The 19,432-nt window shown below is 44.3% G+C and overlaps 1 protein-coding gene across 7 annotated transcripts in view; it reads right to left on the bottom strand.

Moving 5' to 3' along the window:
- LOC114667519 (von Willebrand factor A domain-containing protein 7-like) overlaps positions 1-19,432 on the bottom strand; it is a 103,389-nt gene that overhangs the window by 75,829 nt on the left and 8,128 nt on the right. For all 7 annotated transcript variants that reach the window (XM_051920513.1, XM_051920514.1, XM_051920510.1 and 4 more), the window contains exons 4-11: positions 15,943-16,018; positions 15,469-15,560; positions 12,947-13,111; positions 11,504-11,713; positions 8,969-9,107; positions 5,660-5,793; positions 1,306-1,560; positions 369-422 (exon numbers count right to left, since the gene is read on the bottom strand). In XM_051920513.1, the coding sequence (XP_051776473.1) occupies positions 369-422; positions 1,306-1,560; positions 5,660-5,793; positions 8,969-9,107; positions 11,504-11,713; positions 12,947-13,111; positions 15,469-15,560; positions 15,943-16,018 (1,125 nt within the window). The remainder of the gene's footprint in view (positions 1-368; positions 423-1,305; positions 1,561-5,659; positions 5,794-8,968; positions 9,108-11,503; positions 11,714-12,946; positions 13,112-15,468; positions 15,561-15,942; positions 16,019-19,432) is intronic.

Here is a 19,432-nt window from a genome sequence, read left to right on the forward strand (position 1 = left end):
CCTCGGATAAGTGATGGATAATGGATGGATGGATGGATGGATGGATGGAGAGGTGATGCAACATCGAATCGAAACAGTTAAACGAATGGACATATTAAAAATTCAGCTCCCATGATAATAACAGTCTGTTTTGCACACCCGCTTACCCATAACGTGAGCGGCAAAAACCGTGAAGTGACTGGCGCCAAGTGCCCTCCCGGGGGTTGGAGAGCAACGCATGTTAAAAAAAAACACACATTTCATGGGGTGCATTTACTTTTTCACATGACTGGGAAATTGAGAATAAGATTATCAGAAATAAATCCCACACAAACATGAGAGAACACACAGGACTCTGAAGCACAAACCATAAAAACGTTTACATTTACCTTTTGCATCCATCGTAACGGCCCGCTTCCTTCTGCTCCGAGTTTTATCAGTATCTTAAGAAAAACACAGAATACAAATCAGAATAAAAAGAAAACTCTTGTTACACTTTAAGAAAGTTTAAAATGTGCCGATTGGAATAGCATAAGGCCAGCTCTAGAGAAAGCCCTCATCACATTTCTGTAAGTTGCGTCATGAGAACGTAAGAAAGCTGACAAACCAGAGGAGACCATTCAGGCCATCAGGCTAATAAGCTCAGCTGTCCCAATGTGGCCCTCCAGGTCATTCCAAAATGTTTTTAAGGTTTCGGCCTCAACTCCACAACTCGCTAGTTTGTCTCAGATTTCCAAATCGTTTTCCATAAAGAAGTGCTTCCCTGCTTGAGTCCTAAATTTCCACCAGTGATTCCATGTTAACCTGAAAGAATTCTGCTGGACCTACTTGACCGATGCCTTTGAGGACTTTGAGCCCCTGGCTTAGGTCCCCACACTGTCTCCTCTGCTCGAGGTTCAACTATTTGGGTCTGTGACGGTACGACGTGTCCGTAAGTCCTGGGATGCACCTGGTTGCTCTCCAAGTGCTGCTGTCCCTACTAAATCACATCAACGACTCCCACCTGGTCGACTGGAATGGCCAGTGATGAGTCCACCTCTGACCATCACTGTGGGCCGTCCAGAGCTGAAGACCAAGTTAGGAGACAACTGAGAAAGCTACACTCAGGAAAAGACGCTGGGCCAGATGGAGTCGGTGCTCGAATTCTTAAGGGCTGTACTGACCAGCTTTGTGGTCCTATGTCATCTGCTCAATTTGTCCCTAAAGCTTCAGAAAGTGTCACTGCTGTGGAAGACATCCTGCAATGTTCCTGTACCAAAGGAGATAGGTGCCTCTTCACCTAATGACTACAGACCAGTGGAAGACCATTGAGAAGCACCAACTCACCCCCCGGTGTAAGCAGAAAGAAGTAAAAGGGCACGTCGTTGTTCTTCTTCACGGAGATGCTGAGCTCCCGTAGGGTTTCGTCCACGTAGAAGAGGAGCTTCTTGGTTCTCTCAGTGACCTGCACAAGCACAGCAGGAGCCGAATTCAGGGCCAGTTCTGTGATTCCCAGGACGGAGTTCAGCTTCCCCTTTTGGACGCGGGTGTAGTGTTGACCCGTCACCTTGGCCAGCTTCATGTACTCGTTGTCTTCAACTACTAAAAAACAAAAGGGACCCATAGGTTTGTGTGAATGAAAGCAGCTGCGATAGAGCAGTCCAGTTCTCATGATCCGCATTTGGAGCCCTAATTTTAATTTTTTATTTGATTTGCTGAAAATTTTATTTTTAATCATTTAAAAAAAAAAAAAAAAAAAGGGACACCCTTTTGGATTATCGCTGTCAGGTTGTGTCACCGCTACGGCTTTGTTTATAGTAACGACACCCTTGCCTGTCACATTGGGTGTAAAAGGTGGCGGTCACCACAATGGGGAGACCCCTTTAAGTGTAAAGAAAACCACGTAACACTTGGAGGTTAAGTGTGGCAGCGCATCTCCGGTAGCCTTAAGGAAAAGAGCTGAAGACTGAAGACCCCCGGACCCTCAAATGTAAGGGAGAGGCAGATCTTCAACTCGAAGGCAGAGGATTGTGGGAATGCGTCCTTTCTTATGTATCACCTGTGCTGAGTTTTCCAAAAGTAATCACTGTCAGGCACAAGCACTTGGGTGCCATTTTTAAGGTTGTAAAAAGGTAAGCAATACCAGCCCAGACCAGGAGGGGGTGCCATCATTAATACGCTCCTCTTCCTCATCCACTGTTATATCTCACAGTTTACGTCATCTTTGTCAATTTTAGATTCTTTTCTTTGTATGTATTTTATTTATGCTCATTTGCTATTGACTGGGTGTGTTGTTGATAGCCCATGTATGTTGTGGGTGGTCCCCCTCGCCCAAATCCCTGCCAGGAACTGCGCTCCTCTTACAGATCTGGAGGGTCTCCCACAATTCCTGGCAGGTCAATTTGAAAGTGTTTGGCAAGCGTATAGTTCATATTGCCCCCTTTACGACCATTCTTTGAATATCCTTGTCACCCATGCACATCAGTGGGTCTCCTTCTGGGCTTAGCTGAGGGGTGTAATACCACCCTGAAGTGAGAGGAGGGCTGCTGTCACTAACCTTGTTACCTAAGGCGACGCCCAGTGAGTGCAGCTGACTCCACCCCTTCTGGGCCGGGTCTTATAAACCTGGGAGGGGAGAGACGCCTCACTTTGAGTCGAGCAAAGCCAGAGGACGGAGCTCCGTAAGAAGTCGCGAGCCACTCAATCGACACTTCAAAGTGAGACGGCTGCCGCCTCTGTTTTCACTTCTGTAGTGCCGTCGTGCACTCGTTTGGCTTTCCTTTGTTAAAAATAAAATTAAACGGGACAACCTGGTTAGTGGCTCAGCATTTCATCCTGAGCCCGGGGGGTCACTACCATTCGGCCACACTTGTTCCCTTTGGATTGACTTTTCTGTTCCTTTGTGCCTTTTGTGCTCCCATGGTGCTCGACTATTATGGAAGAGAACATTGTTTGGTGAAGAAACCTTCTTTTCATTTATAAAGACTCTGGGATTTGCCCTCATTACTAGCTGAGGTTTGATGGTGATATCCCCGTCTAGTGGGCACTTTTGGGACTTCAAGTTCCAGATGCGTTTTAGAACATCACTTCTGCTTCAGCCTCTTATCCTGCCAAAAGAAGCCGAGCCAACAGAAGTCCCCCATCATTCTGGATCTAAAGACCGCCCTGAGTACTAGGACCCTTCATCTTTGTTTTCTACAGCCATTGCTGTAGTTTTTGCACCCTTGTGTGCTCCTTATTTTGCCCATTTTATCATCTCAAGCCTCATTAAAATTGTTGCCCAGCTCTTTGTGCTCTTGAACCTGTCCCCTTATCACACAGTACTAATATCTCTCTATTATAAAAAAAAAAATCTTGGAAGGGAAACCAGGGAGACGAGACGTGAACTTCTCGGAAGACACTTAAAAGACCTGCAAGACCAAAGAGATTGGCCATGGAGTGTCTCGTGGGGACGTGGAACATGAGATTCTTGCAAGTCACTCACTACTTACAACCATAAGACCACGGGCATCAAAACTCTCAGTCGTGTAAAGGCTTTTAGCAGACACAGATCCTGCGCTCTCAGCTCATATCAAGCATATAAGGACAATACTTTCTAGATGAAACGTCAACGACTAAGCGAAGAAGAAAGAGCAGAGTGGAGAAAAGAGACCCAAAAGCGTTGGAGAGAAAAAATGCAAAAAAGAACAAAAATAATCTACTAGCCAACCTGCGGCGTATATAATTATATATCGATGGGTGAACACTTCCTGAAAGACACAGTTGTCCAAATGGGGTGGGTTTGAGGATACGACTGTAGGTGAATGAAAAGATGGAACTCTGGAGAGGGCAACTGTCCGTGACTGACAATTGGAGGACCGCCGTCGCACGCTCATTCAGTGATTCACATCCACGACAAACATGCCTCTTCTTAGATAGTCCTGTCACGTCCACCCTCGTTCTCGAAGCATACACACCGCCTGGTCATGTGTCCGCTTGCAAGAGCAATGCATGAGACCTGCCACCAACTCTAAGACCATGGGATACCCCTCGCAAACTGTTTTACACGCTGCATACAGCGATTCACATCTGCGACAAACATGCCTCTTCTTAGATGGTCCTGTCACGTCCACCCTCGTTCTCGAAGCATACACACCGCCTGGTCATGTGCCCGCTTGCAAGAGCAACGCATGAGACCTGCCACCAACTCTAAGACCATGGGATACCCCTCGCAAACTGTTTTACACACTGCATACAGCGATTCACATCCACGACAAACATGCCTCTTCTTAGATGGTCCTGTCGTGTCCACCCTCTTACTCGAAGCATACACACCGCCTGGTCATGTGCCCGCTCGCAAGAGCAACTCATGAGACCTGCCCACCAACTCTAAGACCATGGCGTGTAAAACAGTTTGTGATGATGGATGCGGTCATGCGTCGTAACCGAAAAGAATAATGAAAAGTCAACGTGGCTCAGAGGTGCATGTGGACTGTAGCAGAGACGAACACAAATGACGCCGTGTGTTGTGAGTCACTACATCCGAGTTGGTGGGCGTGGCTCTGCAAGTTGTCGTCGTATCCAATGGTCTTAGAGTTGGTGGGCGTGGCTCTGCGAGTTGTCGTCGTATCCAATGGTCTTAGAGTTGGTGGGCGTGGCTCCGCAAGTTGTCGTCGTATCCAATGGTCTTAGAGTTGGTGGGCGTGGCTCCATCCTGCATGCTCCATGGGTGTCTTGCTCGCTGGTGGCTTAGTGAATTATATATATAGATGTGCAAATTCAGAAAATAAGGAAAGTAATAATGAGCCCGGACCAAGTGGAACCGAAAACCTCGCAGGTCCAATCGGGGTCAGAAATAAAAGACAAAGAGTAGAAGACAAAGTAGAACTTCATAAAGATGTTCAAAAACATTGGCGCGAGACCCATGTAGAGCAGATAAGAGATTATGAAAGCAGTGGAACTCGAAAGGCTCAAAAAAAAGATAGTAAAGATCACATTAGCGCAAACAAACGGAAATTATTACTCACATAAAGGGAAAATAATCGTCACGGACCAGGTGTCATTAAAAAAATACATGGACAAACATTTGAGAAAGTCGTTTAATTTATTAGAGAGAAAGAAACGATATTCACTCATGGGCAGTTATACATGGCGTTGTCACGATGTAAGTCCAAAACACGGAATCAAAATTCAATGCGATGTTAAAGAAAAGTTCAATCCAAATATTGTTTTTACAAAAGTTTAAAAGTAAATGTGAGAATAATGCATATGTAGCAATACCCACGAAAATAACAATTTCTTTAAATTGTATATCTGGTAAACCAAACCCGGGGGTGGGCAGAGCCCCCTAGTTCTTTTAACAAAACTGGCACATATTTTGCGTGTTCTAAGCATAAGAATGCATAACAGATGTGTGGATTATGCCACACGAGGTACGTAGGAGTTTTCTTCTTATTTCCACTGAAGTTTGTCACCACTGGGTCCTGCTCAAGTTGGATCTCACAACAAACTACATGGGGTCGAGTACCGTATTAAAATCAGGTGGAGTATTTTTAGGTAGAATATTCCTTGAACACGTCAAAAACACAGAATGAAGGTTATTTTGTTTTAACACATGCAGTTAAGAATTACTTTTTAAAAAAGCCTGACCAAAGTGTTGTTTAAATTTTGAGAAACAAAAGAACCAAAAGTGTGCAATAAATAAAAGAAAAAAAAGTCTTACTGTCTCCTGACGCGCTACAATACCCAGTCAACATGGGATAAATTTGGGTTTCAACAGAACTGGCCTGGATCATCACTTCATCCAGCAAGGCGACGTCTTTTGCGCCGGCGTCCGTGAAGAGAAAGATATTCGACCTGTAAATAATGAGATTAACGGTTGTGACTTTGGGACCACAAAAATATCCAAAACAGGCCGAAAACCACAAAACAGGCCTGACAGGGACACACCGAAAGCCGCAGGTGTCACGAATCGTTGCTTATTTACAATGCTTTTGTTTTGCTTTGCAACGCCTTAGACTCCATTTTGGATCCTCAGATGCGGCCATTTTGATTCCCGTTGGTAAGTCTACTTCCCCTGTCACTAGGGGCGTGGTCTCAGAGGTCATGACTCAGGATACAAGAACGGCCTTGAGGTCATTAATTTATATGGTCTGTGGATACCAAAACTGTTTAAGAAAAAAGAATAAACAACCTTGTTAGCTCTCGTCTCGCAGGTTACAGTTGGCTTTGGTCCTTTTTGTTCTTTCCTGGTTCTTGCTTTAGGCTTTGGTTTCATTTACTTATCAACCTCGAATTTGTGTTGTTCTGTTGTCTTCCATTCATCTTCCAGTCAGACTTGAAAGGTTATCTGTCAGTGTGCTGGCACATCTATAGGCCCCAAAAATGGGAGAGAGGAACTGTTTAAACCCCTGGCCTGATGAAGAAGCCATTTTTGTTTATCCATCCTAATAGAAGTTTTAGTGTCTGTGTGTTTGTGTATCTGAGTGTCTGTCTGCCTGCTATGTCTATGTCATTCCAACAGATGGCACATCACATATATTTGTAGTAATAAAATGCACTGCATTTGTAATTTCAACAGATGGCGCATCACATATATTTGTAGTAATAAAATGCACTGCTTTTGTAATTTCAACAGATGGCGCATCACATATATTTGTAGTAATAAAATGCACTGCATTTGTAATTCCAACAGATATATTTGCATTTGTGCCATCAATTGGAATGACAACTGCAATACATTTTATCATCATATGCATTGCAAAATGCATTCCAGTAGATGTTGCAATACAAACGCTAACGCTGAGGTCTACATTGATTATTTATATTTCAACCCATCTTAGATGAGTATCACAGTTAGCAATATTTTATTCAAAAAAAATATTAAAATCTAAAAAATGGTCAAGAAAGGTGGTTTATAAAAAGGCGATCAAAAAAGGGGGTAAAAGCAAAAGCCAAAAGACAGAAAATCGAAAACCAAGGTCAAGAGCAAATCCATCCATCCATCCAGTTTCCAACCCACTGAATCCGAACACAGGCTCACGGGGGTCTGCTGGAGCCAATCCCAGCCAACACAGGGCACAAGGCAGGGAACCAATCCAGGGCAGGGTGCCAACCCACCGCAGGACACACACACACACACACCCACACACCAAGCACACACTAGGGCCAATTTAGAATCGCCAATCCACGTAACCTGCATGTCTTTGGAATGTGGGAGGAAACCCACGCAGACATGGGGAGAACATGCAAACTCCACGCAGGGAGGACCCGGGAAGCGAACCCAGGTCCCCAGATCTCCCAACTGCGAGGCTGCAGCGCTACCCACTGCGCCACCGTGCCGCCCCAAGAGCAAAATACTGTATTTAAAAAAAACCCAACTACGGATTGCGAGTGTGATGATTGGTTTGTGTTGAAATGTTTTCCTGATGTTCGCCTTTGGATTACGTCACATCTGTGGAGAGGCTGAGTGTGACAGCTCATTCCTATCATTTCATTTTAGCTTCAGTTCCATTTTGTTACGGTCAGAATTATTTCACATTTCCTCACAATGCCATTTTATTTGGTGCGGGTGCCCCCCCCCCATCTCCCCCGTTTTCACTTGGGTGCATTTTTTTGGTTTCAATCACACTGCCAGGCACAGACAACCGGAGGTGCGCGGTGGGTGACATCACTGTTGCGGTGGCATAAAGGTGGGCGCTGTGCATTTTCTGATTGTCCAAGATTACAGACTCAGTCGAGCCTTTGGGTGCTCCCATCGTCATTTGGTGCTCCTTACTCCTGGTCTTTTGCTTTTCAAAATCCGACTACGGTTTAGTTTTGGGGTTTAGTTCATAAAAATCTAGTTAATGAACTTTGGCCTGTTTTCCCAACTTTGTTTGACTTCTTGGCCCCCTTATGCTTTAAAATCACCACGGTCCTAGAAACGAGAACTTACAACACTTCACAAAGGGAAGCCAAACAACACAAGCAGCCCCGAATGTTATTTTAACCCACTTAATCCAGACAAGGGTCACGTGGAGGCTGGCACAGGGCAGAAAACAAACAGTGGACAGGGTGCCAGTCCATCAGCGGGCGAACTCACAAACACAGGGAGATTGTTGCGTCACCAACTCACCTAACCAGCATGTCCTTGGACAGAGGAGGAAATCCACAAAGACACAGGGAGACGCGTAAACTCAGACCCGGGACACAAACCCCGTTCTAGTTATTGTGAGGCAGCAGCGCTACCACTGTGCCACCGTGCTGCCCACAGCCACCTGTGTGCTTCACTGAACAAACAAGAACACTTGTCAAAAACGTTAAATACAAGACAATGGACATGTGGCAAGGCTGCAGGACACAGGGTGAAGGATTCAAACTCCTCCAATGTGGGCACTGCCAGGTGTGCCTCATCTCAGTTTCCTCCTTTTGATTTTCATGTAGAGGAGCACTTGGGGTCTGGAGAGCATTTTCTGAGGGTGTCATCCTGCCATTTTCACACGAGGCGTCATCACGGACAGGCACTGGGATGGCTCACGATGAGGATGAGGATGAGCACCCCTGGATTGGACATCACCGTCCTGCTCTTCTTGTTAACTTCAGGTAGCTGGCCTAAGTGGAAGAGTTGAAGTACAGTGGGGTCTTGTTCACAATTGTAAAACTGACCCCGAATCAGTGACACAGAGGGGCCTTTGCAGACATTGTGCTACCTGTAGGCTGTGTTAGTGAAAGTGGAGCAGAGTCCTCAGGTGACACTTTTCATTCATGTTTCTGTCACATCTACGGTGAGGAGTCATCAATTTGGACCATTGGGGATGGAAAATCCACTCAGCCAGCGGGTCTTTTGAAATGTGGGAGGAAAAACCAGCCTACCCATTGAAAAAGCAGGATAGAAATGAGAAGAAGAAGGTGCAAACCCAACAGAAAATGGCACAGAGTCAAGCCCAGGGTGCTGGATTGGCTCACCACTGTGTCTCCATTACAATAATCAAGCGTAATAATCTGGACATGCATTGAAAATGACTAAATAAATAAAGAGAATTCCACCCACCTGGGCTCACTGTTTGCCAAGGCCAGCTTTAGGCCATTCATGGACATCTCTGGACAGTCGTCACCTCCAGTGGCTGTGAGAGCGCCAATCTGACTCTGAAAATACGCCACATCGTGGGTTACAATTGCTGGGCCAAAACCTGTTGAATTGAAATAATTGTTTAATTTAGACACAACATTTCTTAATTAATACATTCAATCACAGCACTAAGTGTTATGTGCTTGGGAATCCTAAAGCACGTAGAGGGGGAAACCCCATCAAAAAAGCCTGGCTAGTAAAATACAGGGACACAGAATTTTTATAAAGAAAAGATTTGTTAATACAAAAACACACTGAAGCACAAAAAAAGCTCTGTGGAGCACAAACTGCAAAAGGGGAGTTGCCTGAGCCGAGGTTTCTAAAACTTTTCTCGCCCTTCTTAGTCTCTTTGAGATCCAGTCCATGATCACCAACAAGATGTTATTTTATGAGACAGAATATGAAAATATCAGAACATCAACATAAAACACAGTAGGGAAGGTCTGATGAGAGTCCACTGCTGCCCTTAGTGCACGTCCTTTGTGTGACACGTGTTGAGACAGTCACCAACGCACAGCCCAGCGTCACAACTGGGACAGTAGACGCACATTTATTTTTGCTCTCGACGCTGTAGGCTACCACGGCACAAGACTTGGCGACTTCCACGTTTCCCCCCGAAACAAAAATCGACAGTTGCTGCAGCGCAAGTACAGAGCATCCGGAAAGTATTCACAGCTTCATCACTTTTTCCACATTTTGTTATGTTACAGCCTTATTCCAAAATGGATTAAATTCATTTTTTTCCTCAGAATTCTACACACAACATCCCATAATGACAACGTGAAAAAAGTTTACTTGAGGTTTTTGCAAATTTATTAAAAATAAAATAATTGAGAAATCCCATGTACATAAGTATTCACAGCCTTTGCCATGAAGCTCCAAATTGAGCTCAGATGCCTCCTGTTTCCCCTGATCATCCTTGAGGTGTTTCTGCAGCTTCATTGGAGTCCACCTGTGGTAAATTCAGTTGACTGGACCTGATTTGGAAAGGCACACACCTGTCTATAGAAGGTCCCACAGTTGACAGTTCATGTCAGAGCACAAACCAAGCATGAAGTCAAAGGAATTGTCTGTAGACCTCTGAGACAGGATTGTCTCGAGGCACAAATCTGGGGAAGGTTACAGAAACATTTCTGCTGCTTTGAAGGTCCCAATGAGCACAGTGGCCTCCATCATCTGTAAGTGGAAGAAGTTCGAAACCACCAGGACTCTTCCTAGAGCTGGCCGGCCATCTAAACTGAGCGATTGGGTGAGAAGGGCCTTAGTCAGGGAGGTGACCAAGAACCCGATGGTCACTCTGTCAGAGCTCCAGAGGTCCTCTATGGAGAGAGGAGAACCTGCCAGAAGGACAACCATCTCTGCAGCAATCCACCAATTAGGCCTGTATGGTAGAGTGGCCAGATGGAAACCAAAACATCGCCCATTTTGCGGATTTTGCTTTGCACATTCGCTTTGTCGATGTCATTTGAGGGGTTGTTTGCTCTCCGCTACTCATGCACGCGCAGAAAATCTTGGTCAAATCAACTAAGCTAACTTTAAAGACAGTCGAACTAAAACGTAACTGAGAGATTTGTCACAGTTTACAGCTGATTATCGTCCTCTACCCCTGAATTTCGACAAAAGTCGACATCCGCCCTGAAAGAGTTAGTTAACCACTTCCATCATCTTCAACGTTGCGTCCCCACCCATAATAAAGCTTCCTCCACTTCTCTCTACCCCGTGCCACTTCCTCCATGTTACTTCCTCTTGCTTTGTCTATCACCATGTCCTTCCACCTTTTTCTTGGCCTTCCTGCTCTTCTTCTTTCTACCGGGAACCCATCTCTCCACTCTTCTTGCCTTCTTTTGAGTCGTCCATGCGCCACACAGGTCCTTCCCATCTTATCATTTTCAATGGGCCTGTTTCACTTGCCTCCATCTGACCAGACCTTTCTATTGAATCTGTGTTGCTAATCATTCTTGGTCGTCTTATTCCCATAATCCATCTGAAGCACCTCCGGTTAAAGACTTCTCTTAATCGCTTCGCTAAATGTCCAAATGCATGGCTTCTGGCACTACTAGTGCACTATAGACTCAGTTTGATGTCTCTGAGCCTCCAAAGTCCCCTTTGTCACTTACCACATGCTGGTCCTGCCCAACCTGACCTTTTCATCACGTCCATCTCATGTCAATCTCACTTCTCAAATACATGGATCTCTCTACTCTTTCCAGCCCTTGACCTTCAAATTCCATTCTGTTCATTTCTTCTTGTTCACCAATCTTCATCCATTTTGTTTTGGCTATATTTAGATTTGTCCCCAGCTTCTCTGATTCTGATCCCAGTACTCCCAACAGCCCTACTAATGCGGTTATACACACAGCCAGAAGCACTGGGAGTCTAACTCGGTATTAACCGTAATAACACAGAACTCATGCTTGGGACTAACGCCAAGGAGGTTAATAAAACAAAAATACTCACTGGGATCATTGAACGGCACCAGCACGTAATTGTAAGGCGCGTCCGAGGAGTTCATAACCTTTTTGATGATGTTGATGCAGATGGTCTTGACCAGGTTGATTTCGTCGCTCATGCTGCTCGTCGTGTCGATGACAAATGACAAAGAGTAACCTTGCAGGTTGAAAAATTTTCTGAAAACAGAAGGCCCGAGGCTGTCCAGGAATCCAAAACCTAAAATGGTATTTTGAAAAGAAAAAGGCAAAGTTTAGGACCAACAATTTTATATCAAGTCCGACAATGTTGAGCCCATGATGTGCTCATGGAGATGAGGTGCCCACGTAATGGGACAAGCACCATGAGATCATCATACCTGCTTAGTCCAGTCATGTTATGGTATTTAAAAAGGAGAAAAGACGTGGGCCAAGTACAAAAATGGGTCGTATGCCGGGAGATGACAAATACGAAAAATTGACTACTCTGATATGGGGATGGATATTTATGGAGTAAACCGCAAGACAAGGATTCTATTTTTATATTATGTACATCAAAGAACCATCAACAAAAAATGGACTCAAATTAATAATATATTGAACAATTATTATAAAAGTAAAGTTAAATAAATCAGACTCTGAAGCTGCACGAATAAAAAAGAAAAAATCGAGTATGTATTCAGGTAAAGTCGCACTTCCGGTTGATGGATTTGGCCCAAAACTTAATGCAGATCTACCTGCTAAATTTCACCCATCTGTCTATCGTTGCGTTTTTGAGTTATCGTGTTTACACACACAAACGGTATTTTTGGATTGGTCTAAAACTTTGAAATTCATCAAAATCTCGAGGTCGAATTTTTGCATGATTACTCTTCTTTTCTCCATACTTCGTAGACGACAAAGTAAAAACAAAATCACGTGACGAGAGTCAATCATTCAACGGAGGATACAGCAAGGACTGAATCCCAGAACTCGCATGCGGATTTGACCTCGTGGTGCACATTTCATCACACTGCTTCCTGATTGACAGTTCAGAACCTCAGAGGACACGCCCCCAAATAGCAGGAGCAAAAAAATGGCGTCGGAAACGTTCAGAAATACTGTGCAGCAAGAAAACCAAATACAAAAGCGAAAAAAAAAAAAATGTTATCACTAAAATCCCTGGAGGTAGAAGCCCCCCAAATCACCAGCAAATTCATGACAACAGGGCCTTGGAAAGTTGGGAAAAATGAACAAAGAGAAAATTTGGACACGTTAGACGTAACGTAATATCCAATGTTAGAACATTCATTTTCACCCTGGTTTTGTCTTATGGTCAGAGCTTTTTTTAATTAGATTTTTGCTCTGATTTTAACGACTTTAATTTGCTTTCTCTCCTAATCCCAAAATTAAACTCCACCGCCGCTGCCATCTGTGCAGATGACCGCCAATAACGTACATTTTTCGTTTTTCTTGTTTTCATTTTTTGGCTTACCTGGCCCTATGAAGAACTCAACGGTTGCATTCTCCGCTAATCGTGCTGCCTTGTCGTGCAAATTGGAGTGAGGAGAGAGCTCTGGATTGGCAGTTTCTTTGTTGATGCCACCTGTAGGGGACTGAAGTCGCGTCTCGTCGTATTTACCTCCATGCCCACATTTTCCTGAAAATGAAAAGTAAAGCGTAAAACTGAATTAAAACACAAAAACTCTGCAGCACAGCACGATTAGCTTTCCTGTCACGATGCTACAGAATAATTCATTACATACTTTATATGTAAGTAGCCGAAGTCTATGTGTGGATGTGCTTAAGGAAAGAAAGCAAAGGTTTAGGTTGTGTTTTAAATGAGGACCCTGCTCTTACTGCTAGCTGTCCTACCTGTCACTGCTTCAATGTCTCTGACCTCACGAGTCAAGAATTTCAGAAGTATATCAAGATCTCCTTTGGTGTCTAATGTTCTCCCCTCAAGATAGACTACATTACCTTTCTTAGAAACATCCTTCTTTCCACAGTAATTCGTGTGGTGGAAGACCTGATGGTGTTAATGGTGATAGATAGATAGATAGATAGATAGATAGATAGATAGATAGATAGATAGATAGATAGATAGATAGATAGATAGATAGATAGATAGATAGATAGATAGATAGATAGATAGATAGATAGATAGATACGTTATTAATCCCAAGGGGAAATTCACATACTCCTCCAGCAGCATACTGATAATAACAATATTAAATTAAAGATTGATAACAATGCAGGTATAACAGACAATAACTTTGAATAATGTTAACGTTTACCCCCCCCAGGTGGAATTGAACAGTCGCATTGTGTGATGGAGGAACGATCTCCTCAGTCTGTCAGTGAGCAGGACGGTGACAGCAGTCTGTCACTGAAGCTGCTCCTCTGTCTGGAGATGATCCTGTTCAGTGGATGCAGTGGATTCTCCATGACTGACAGGAGCCTGCTGAGCGCCCTTCGCTCTGCCACAGATGTTAGACTGTCCAGCTCCATGCCTACAATAGAGCCTGCCTTCCTCACCAGTTTGTCCAGGCGTGAGGCATCCTTCTTCTTAATGCTGCCTCCCCAGCACACCTCTGCATAGAAGAGGGCGCTCGCCACAACCGTCTGATAGAACATCTGCAGCATCTTATTGCAGATGTTGAAAGACACCAGCCTTCTAGTGAAGTATAGTCGGCTCTGTCCTTTCTTACACAGATCATCAGTGTTGGCAGTCCAGTCCAGTTTATCGTCCAGCTGCACTCCCAGGTATTTATAGTTCTGCACCCTCTGCACACAGTCACCTCTGATGATCACGGGGTCCATGAGGGGTCTGGGCCTCCTAAAATCCACCACCAGCTCTTTGGTTTTGCTGGTGTTCAGGTGTAGGTGGTTTGAGTCGCACCATTTAACAAAGTCCTTGATTAGGTTCCTGTACTCCTCCTCCTGCCCACTCCTGATGCAGCCCACCATAGCAGTGTCGTCAGCTAACTTTTGCATGTGGCAGGACTCTGAGTTGTATTGGAAGTCTGATGTATATAGGCTGAACAGGACCGGAGAAAGTACAGTCCCCTGTGGTGTTCCTGACCACAATGTCAGACCTGCAGTTCCTGAGACGCACATACTGAGGTCTGTCTTTAAGATAGTCCACGATCCATGCCACCAGGTATGAATCTACTCCCATCTCTGTCAGCTTGTCCCTAAGAAGCAGAGGTTGGATGGTGTTGAAGGCACTAGATAAGTCCAGAAACAGAATTCTTACAGCACCACTGCCTCTGTCCAAGTGGGAGAGGGATCGGTGTAGTATGTAGATGATGGCATCCTCCGCTTCCACCTTCTCCTGGTATGCGAACTGCAGAGGGTCGAGGCCATGACGGACCTGTGGCCTCAGGTGGTGAAGCAGCAGCCGCTCCATTGTCTTCATCATATGTGACGTCAGGGCGACAGGCTGGAAGTCATTCAGCTCACTAGGATGTGATTTTGTAGATATTCTTTGTGATATTGTAAGCTGATGTTTTCATTTTCTGCACCATCACCACCAACTGTTTCAGCAGAGTCTATTGATACGCATTTAACCAATTTGCTGTGTAACCGATAAACAATTTTCACGGTAATTTGTTTGACTTCATCGTTTCTCGGTGCTAGGATTGCCCGTGTTCTCATTTCTTTGGTTGATTACCCTTTGGTATGAAATGTACAAAATGATTGGGACATAATCGGTCTTCTTTATTTGGGATCTTAAAGTGAGGAAAACGTAAAAATTTATAAGAGCTGAGAGAGCAGGAACTGATTCTGTCAAAGTCATTCACACCAATGAGAGGTGAGAGGGCCGTGGGCGTGGCTAAATGTGGTTGAGAGGAGGGCGGGACTTGAAAATAAATCTCTTAAAAATTGTCTCGTCTCGTCTCTTCCCAGGATTTTCTTTTATAATAAAGAGATGTGGGTGCATTTACTTATGAAAACTTGAAAAGGTGGTTATGGCAGCTCGACTGGCCCACTCCCGGTGTTCCCAGCGCTTACCTTTCGGTTTGGCCGCACAGGTTTCTAACTTTTTGTAACCGCTGGTCAGCAGGTTGTCCACCAGGAGATTCCCGCTACAGTTTAAACTGCCACTGCAAAAAGAAAATGACAAAAAAGGAACATCGGTCAGGTTGTCACTTTAGAAAGCACTTGTGAAGAAACCCACCCAAGTGAGCCAAAAAAGATGTATTAGCAATGGCATTGTGTAGAATAACTTATCAAAGTTGAGGAGCACGTGGGACACTTCCAAACCTCAGAAACAAATGAGTTTCAACAAATTCTCTACAAGATTCAATGACAGGAAACTGAAGTGACATCAACTAGAGGAGTTTAAAATGACCAAATCCCAAAACGTCCTAATCCAGACGTAACTCCATCATATGTAGAGCAGATGTGACTGTTCGGTAGAGATCTGAACGGGCCAAACTGGAGTAATAAATCCTCACAGAACGATTTCATTCTAGTTGGCTGTACCTCTCTGTAGGAAGGCAGTCCTTGCAAGTCTTTATTGCTGATGAGGCAATTGGGAATACGGGGTCAGAAGCGTTCACTACAAATCAAAAAAAGAAAGAGAGAGGGTCAGTGTTAGTTGTGGACGTCGCGGCTTGATATGCGACAATCTGGAACTGCAGATCTTGTTGAGGCTTCAGATCAAGAATCATCTGATGGCGTTGATGGCAGGGTGTCGCCTTATTGTCGCAAGTCCAGAGTAGAGTGAAATTCTTACTTGCATGTGCTGATAAACATGCAACACGTCACCTTTCTCTGGCACCGGGACAGGGTGAGAACATACAAAGTCGACCGGAGTAGAATTAGAATGCAGGCCTCTGATACAGTAAGACCACAGCATTAAGTATGGCCCCCACTATACTGCAGTATATTGTAGCTAGCAGACACCAGGATTAGCGAGTATCACTGTCTAACCTAAACTCCTCGGTCCTCCGCATCTGAAATAACTGCTTGACCTCAAAGTCAGCATTCTAACAGAATATGAAGTTAAGATTGAAAGTATTCGCCACATTAGATTTTTTCCCTCATTCTACTGTTACCAGCGTGGAAACCAAGACAGTAAAGACAGCATACATGAAGCCAGAGCAGAGCAGCAAGAACCTCGGAGGACGTGGTTACGGCAAACCATTAAACAGCAAAGACTTCTAATAAACAGACGTGTTACGTGGGGTATCGCATGTGAGAAAGAATATTTAGAATTAAGATGCTTCAGCCTTTCCAAAATAACAAAAGTATGGTACTAGTAGAACTATAAGAAGAATGTCACTTATGTATTAAATAAAGATGTGTTAAGCTAACCAAACAAATGTAACTTAATACAGATGCTAAGCTGTAAGAGTGTATTCTTGTAAGACAAATGTACTAAACTAACTTTTAAGGTAGCTTTTGATATTGTGTAATCAATTATTACGTGCTGTGCATTAACCGACAGTATAACATTAATCCTTTGATAAGCTGAGAAAAGATTCTTAAATTGTGACTGCCACATAGCCGTTGAAGTGTTGTAACCCTGATGGTGCAGAAGAATAGGGAAGCACATGTTAGCAAAGTGCTGTCGCTGTACAACTAGCCATAGCTGAATTGCATAGCCTAACTTGAATGGGGAACCTGGGGTTTTGGGCATGCTGACTAGCGTGTACTTCTGCACGTTTTTGACATTTATTGTGTCATCTTAAGCTACTTGCAATCTCTGCGTGACCTCAAATTGAACAGACATACTTCCTCTTTTTGTTTAGAAACAAACTGGTATAAAACTGAGCTAACTTCCTTTTATGAGCAGGCTGCCTGTAACAAACTGAGCTGTGAGGGTCTGCAGCCTCCCTTCTCTCACCAAGAATAAAGAAATTGCTTTTTTTTTATTATTAAATTGGTGCTTTTATCTCCTGTTGTTTTTCCGACTTCAGCAACCACACATGCAAAGCGAGATCTTCATTGGGCTGACCTCATAACACTGAGGGGCTCCAGTGTCTAAGAACGGGCAAAGCTGACCCCTTTATCTTAGGAGACTGAGCTCCTTTAATGTGAGTAGTGACATCCATTACAGTGGACCCCCCACGAAGTTGCGGTTCAGGGTTCGCGGACTCAGTCGTTCACAGATTTTTCCTTAGAACCTAACTATTAATTGTTAGCGGAAAGCGCAAATGGCTTTTTTCATGGAATTACTGTGCTATAGAGAGAACAGGAAGCAACCGTTGAAGGAAACGCAGTTTGGGATGGTGAAAGTAGCCAATCCAAGAGCATTATTCATTTCTCCTTGCTGCTGATTGGCTGCTGCCCTGTGACGTGTCTCCAGCTGAGTGTCCTCGTGTTTTCCATTTTGTTATTGTTTTGTTATTCTTAAACGCACACAATGTCGCCGAAATGCCCTGCACCTTCTAAGCATTCTGGCACTGAGCCTAAGCACCAGAAGAAGTTTAAAACACTCCAGGAGGAGGTTGAACTACTGGATTTGCTCCGGGAACTAAAACATTATGCTGCAGTAGCACGCCACTATGGCATTAATGAAAGCACCGCACATATATAAAGAAGAACGAAGCAGCGATCTGGAGTACTGTATCTGTAAGTTTCTGTGATAGCACCAAAAAGGAAATGACCGTAAGGAATAAAAATATCATCAGGATGGAATCTGCCTTGGCATTGTGAATCACCGACTGCAGGAAGAACAACATCCCCTTGGACGGGAACATCATCCGTGAGAAAGCAATTGTACCAGCAGTTCGCTACAGGAGACAATGTAGAAGGTACCGAAGAACCGCAACCAGGACCATCAACAGCACCGGAGCCTGAAGATTTTCAAGCCGGTAAGGGGATGGTTTGATCATTTTCAGAAACGATTTAATATTAAAAGCATCTCTCTACACGGATAGGCAGCGTCTGCTGACAAAGAAGCCACGGAAAAGTACTCCGAGACATTTAGGCACATCATAGACGAGAAGGGATGTACGCCCAAACAAGTTTTTAACATGGATGAGACTGGAAGAAAATGCCGTCCAGAACTTATATCATGAAGGACAAAGCCAAAGCTCCAGATACGACTCCTTCTGAAGCACCTGAAGAAGAGGCATCACCCAAGGAGTTTTAAATCCTCTGCATCATACTGCACAGCTACTTCATCATCATCATTAATATCATTCATCATTGGTGAATACCCATACATTTTACTGTATTTTTAATTAAATTATTATGTATTTACGGGCGGCACGGTGGCGCAGTGGGTAGCGCTGCTGCCTTGCAGTTGGGAGACCTGGGGACCCGGGTTCGCTTCCCGGGTCCTCCCTGCGTGGAGTTTGCATGTTCTCCCCGTGTCTGCGTGGGTTTCCTCCGGGCACTCCGGTTTCCTCCCACAGTCCAAAGACATGCAGGTTAGGTGGATTGGCCCTAGTGTGTGATTGGTGTGTTTGTGTGTGTCCTGAAGTGGGTTGGCACCCTGCCCGGGATTGGTTCCTGCCTTGTGCCCTGTGTTGGCTGGGATTGGCTCCAGCAGACCCCCGTGACCCTGTGTTCGGATTCAGCAGGTTGGAAAATGGATGGATGGATGTATTTACTATACTTATAACAAAGAAAACAACAGTACATAGCAAAGAAAACACACTTGCATGAATTACAGTACATATAGCGGTAATATCGGTATCAGTAACATTCTAACACTGCAGGGGACATAGCAGTGCAGTACTGTACAGTAGACGAGTTTACCTTTACATTCTGTTTTTAGGTAATGTATTAAGTTGAGTTTGCAACGAAATTAAAGTGCTTTGGGGGCATACTGTATTTAGGGTTTAAACTATAAAAATAGGCATTTAAAAGGCCTTTTTTAACCACATCCAAAAGTCGCGGTTTTTCACAATTTGCAGGTGCTCTAGGAACGTAACCCCCGTGAATTTTGGGGGTGTACTGTACATATTTTATAACTCTATGATGGCCAGTGTGGTGTGCTGGGCTGGTCACATCACTTCAA

The sequence above is a fragment of the Erpetoichthys calabaricus genome, chromosome 17, assembly GCF_900747795.2.
Source record: "Erpetoichthys calabaricus chromosome 17, fErpCal1.3, whole genome shotgun sequence".
Taxonomy (NCBI): domain Eukaryota; kingdom Metazoa; phylum Chordata; class Cladistia; order Polypteriformes; family Polypteridae; genus Erpetoichthys; species Erpetoichthys calabaricus.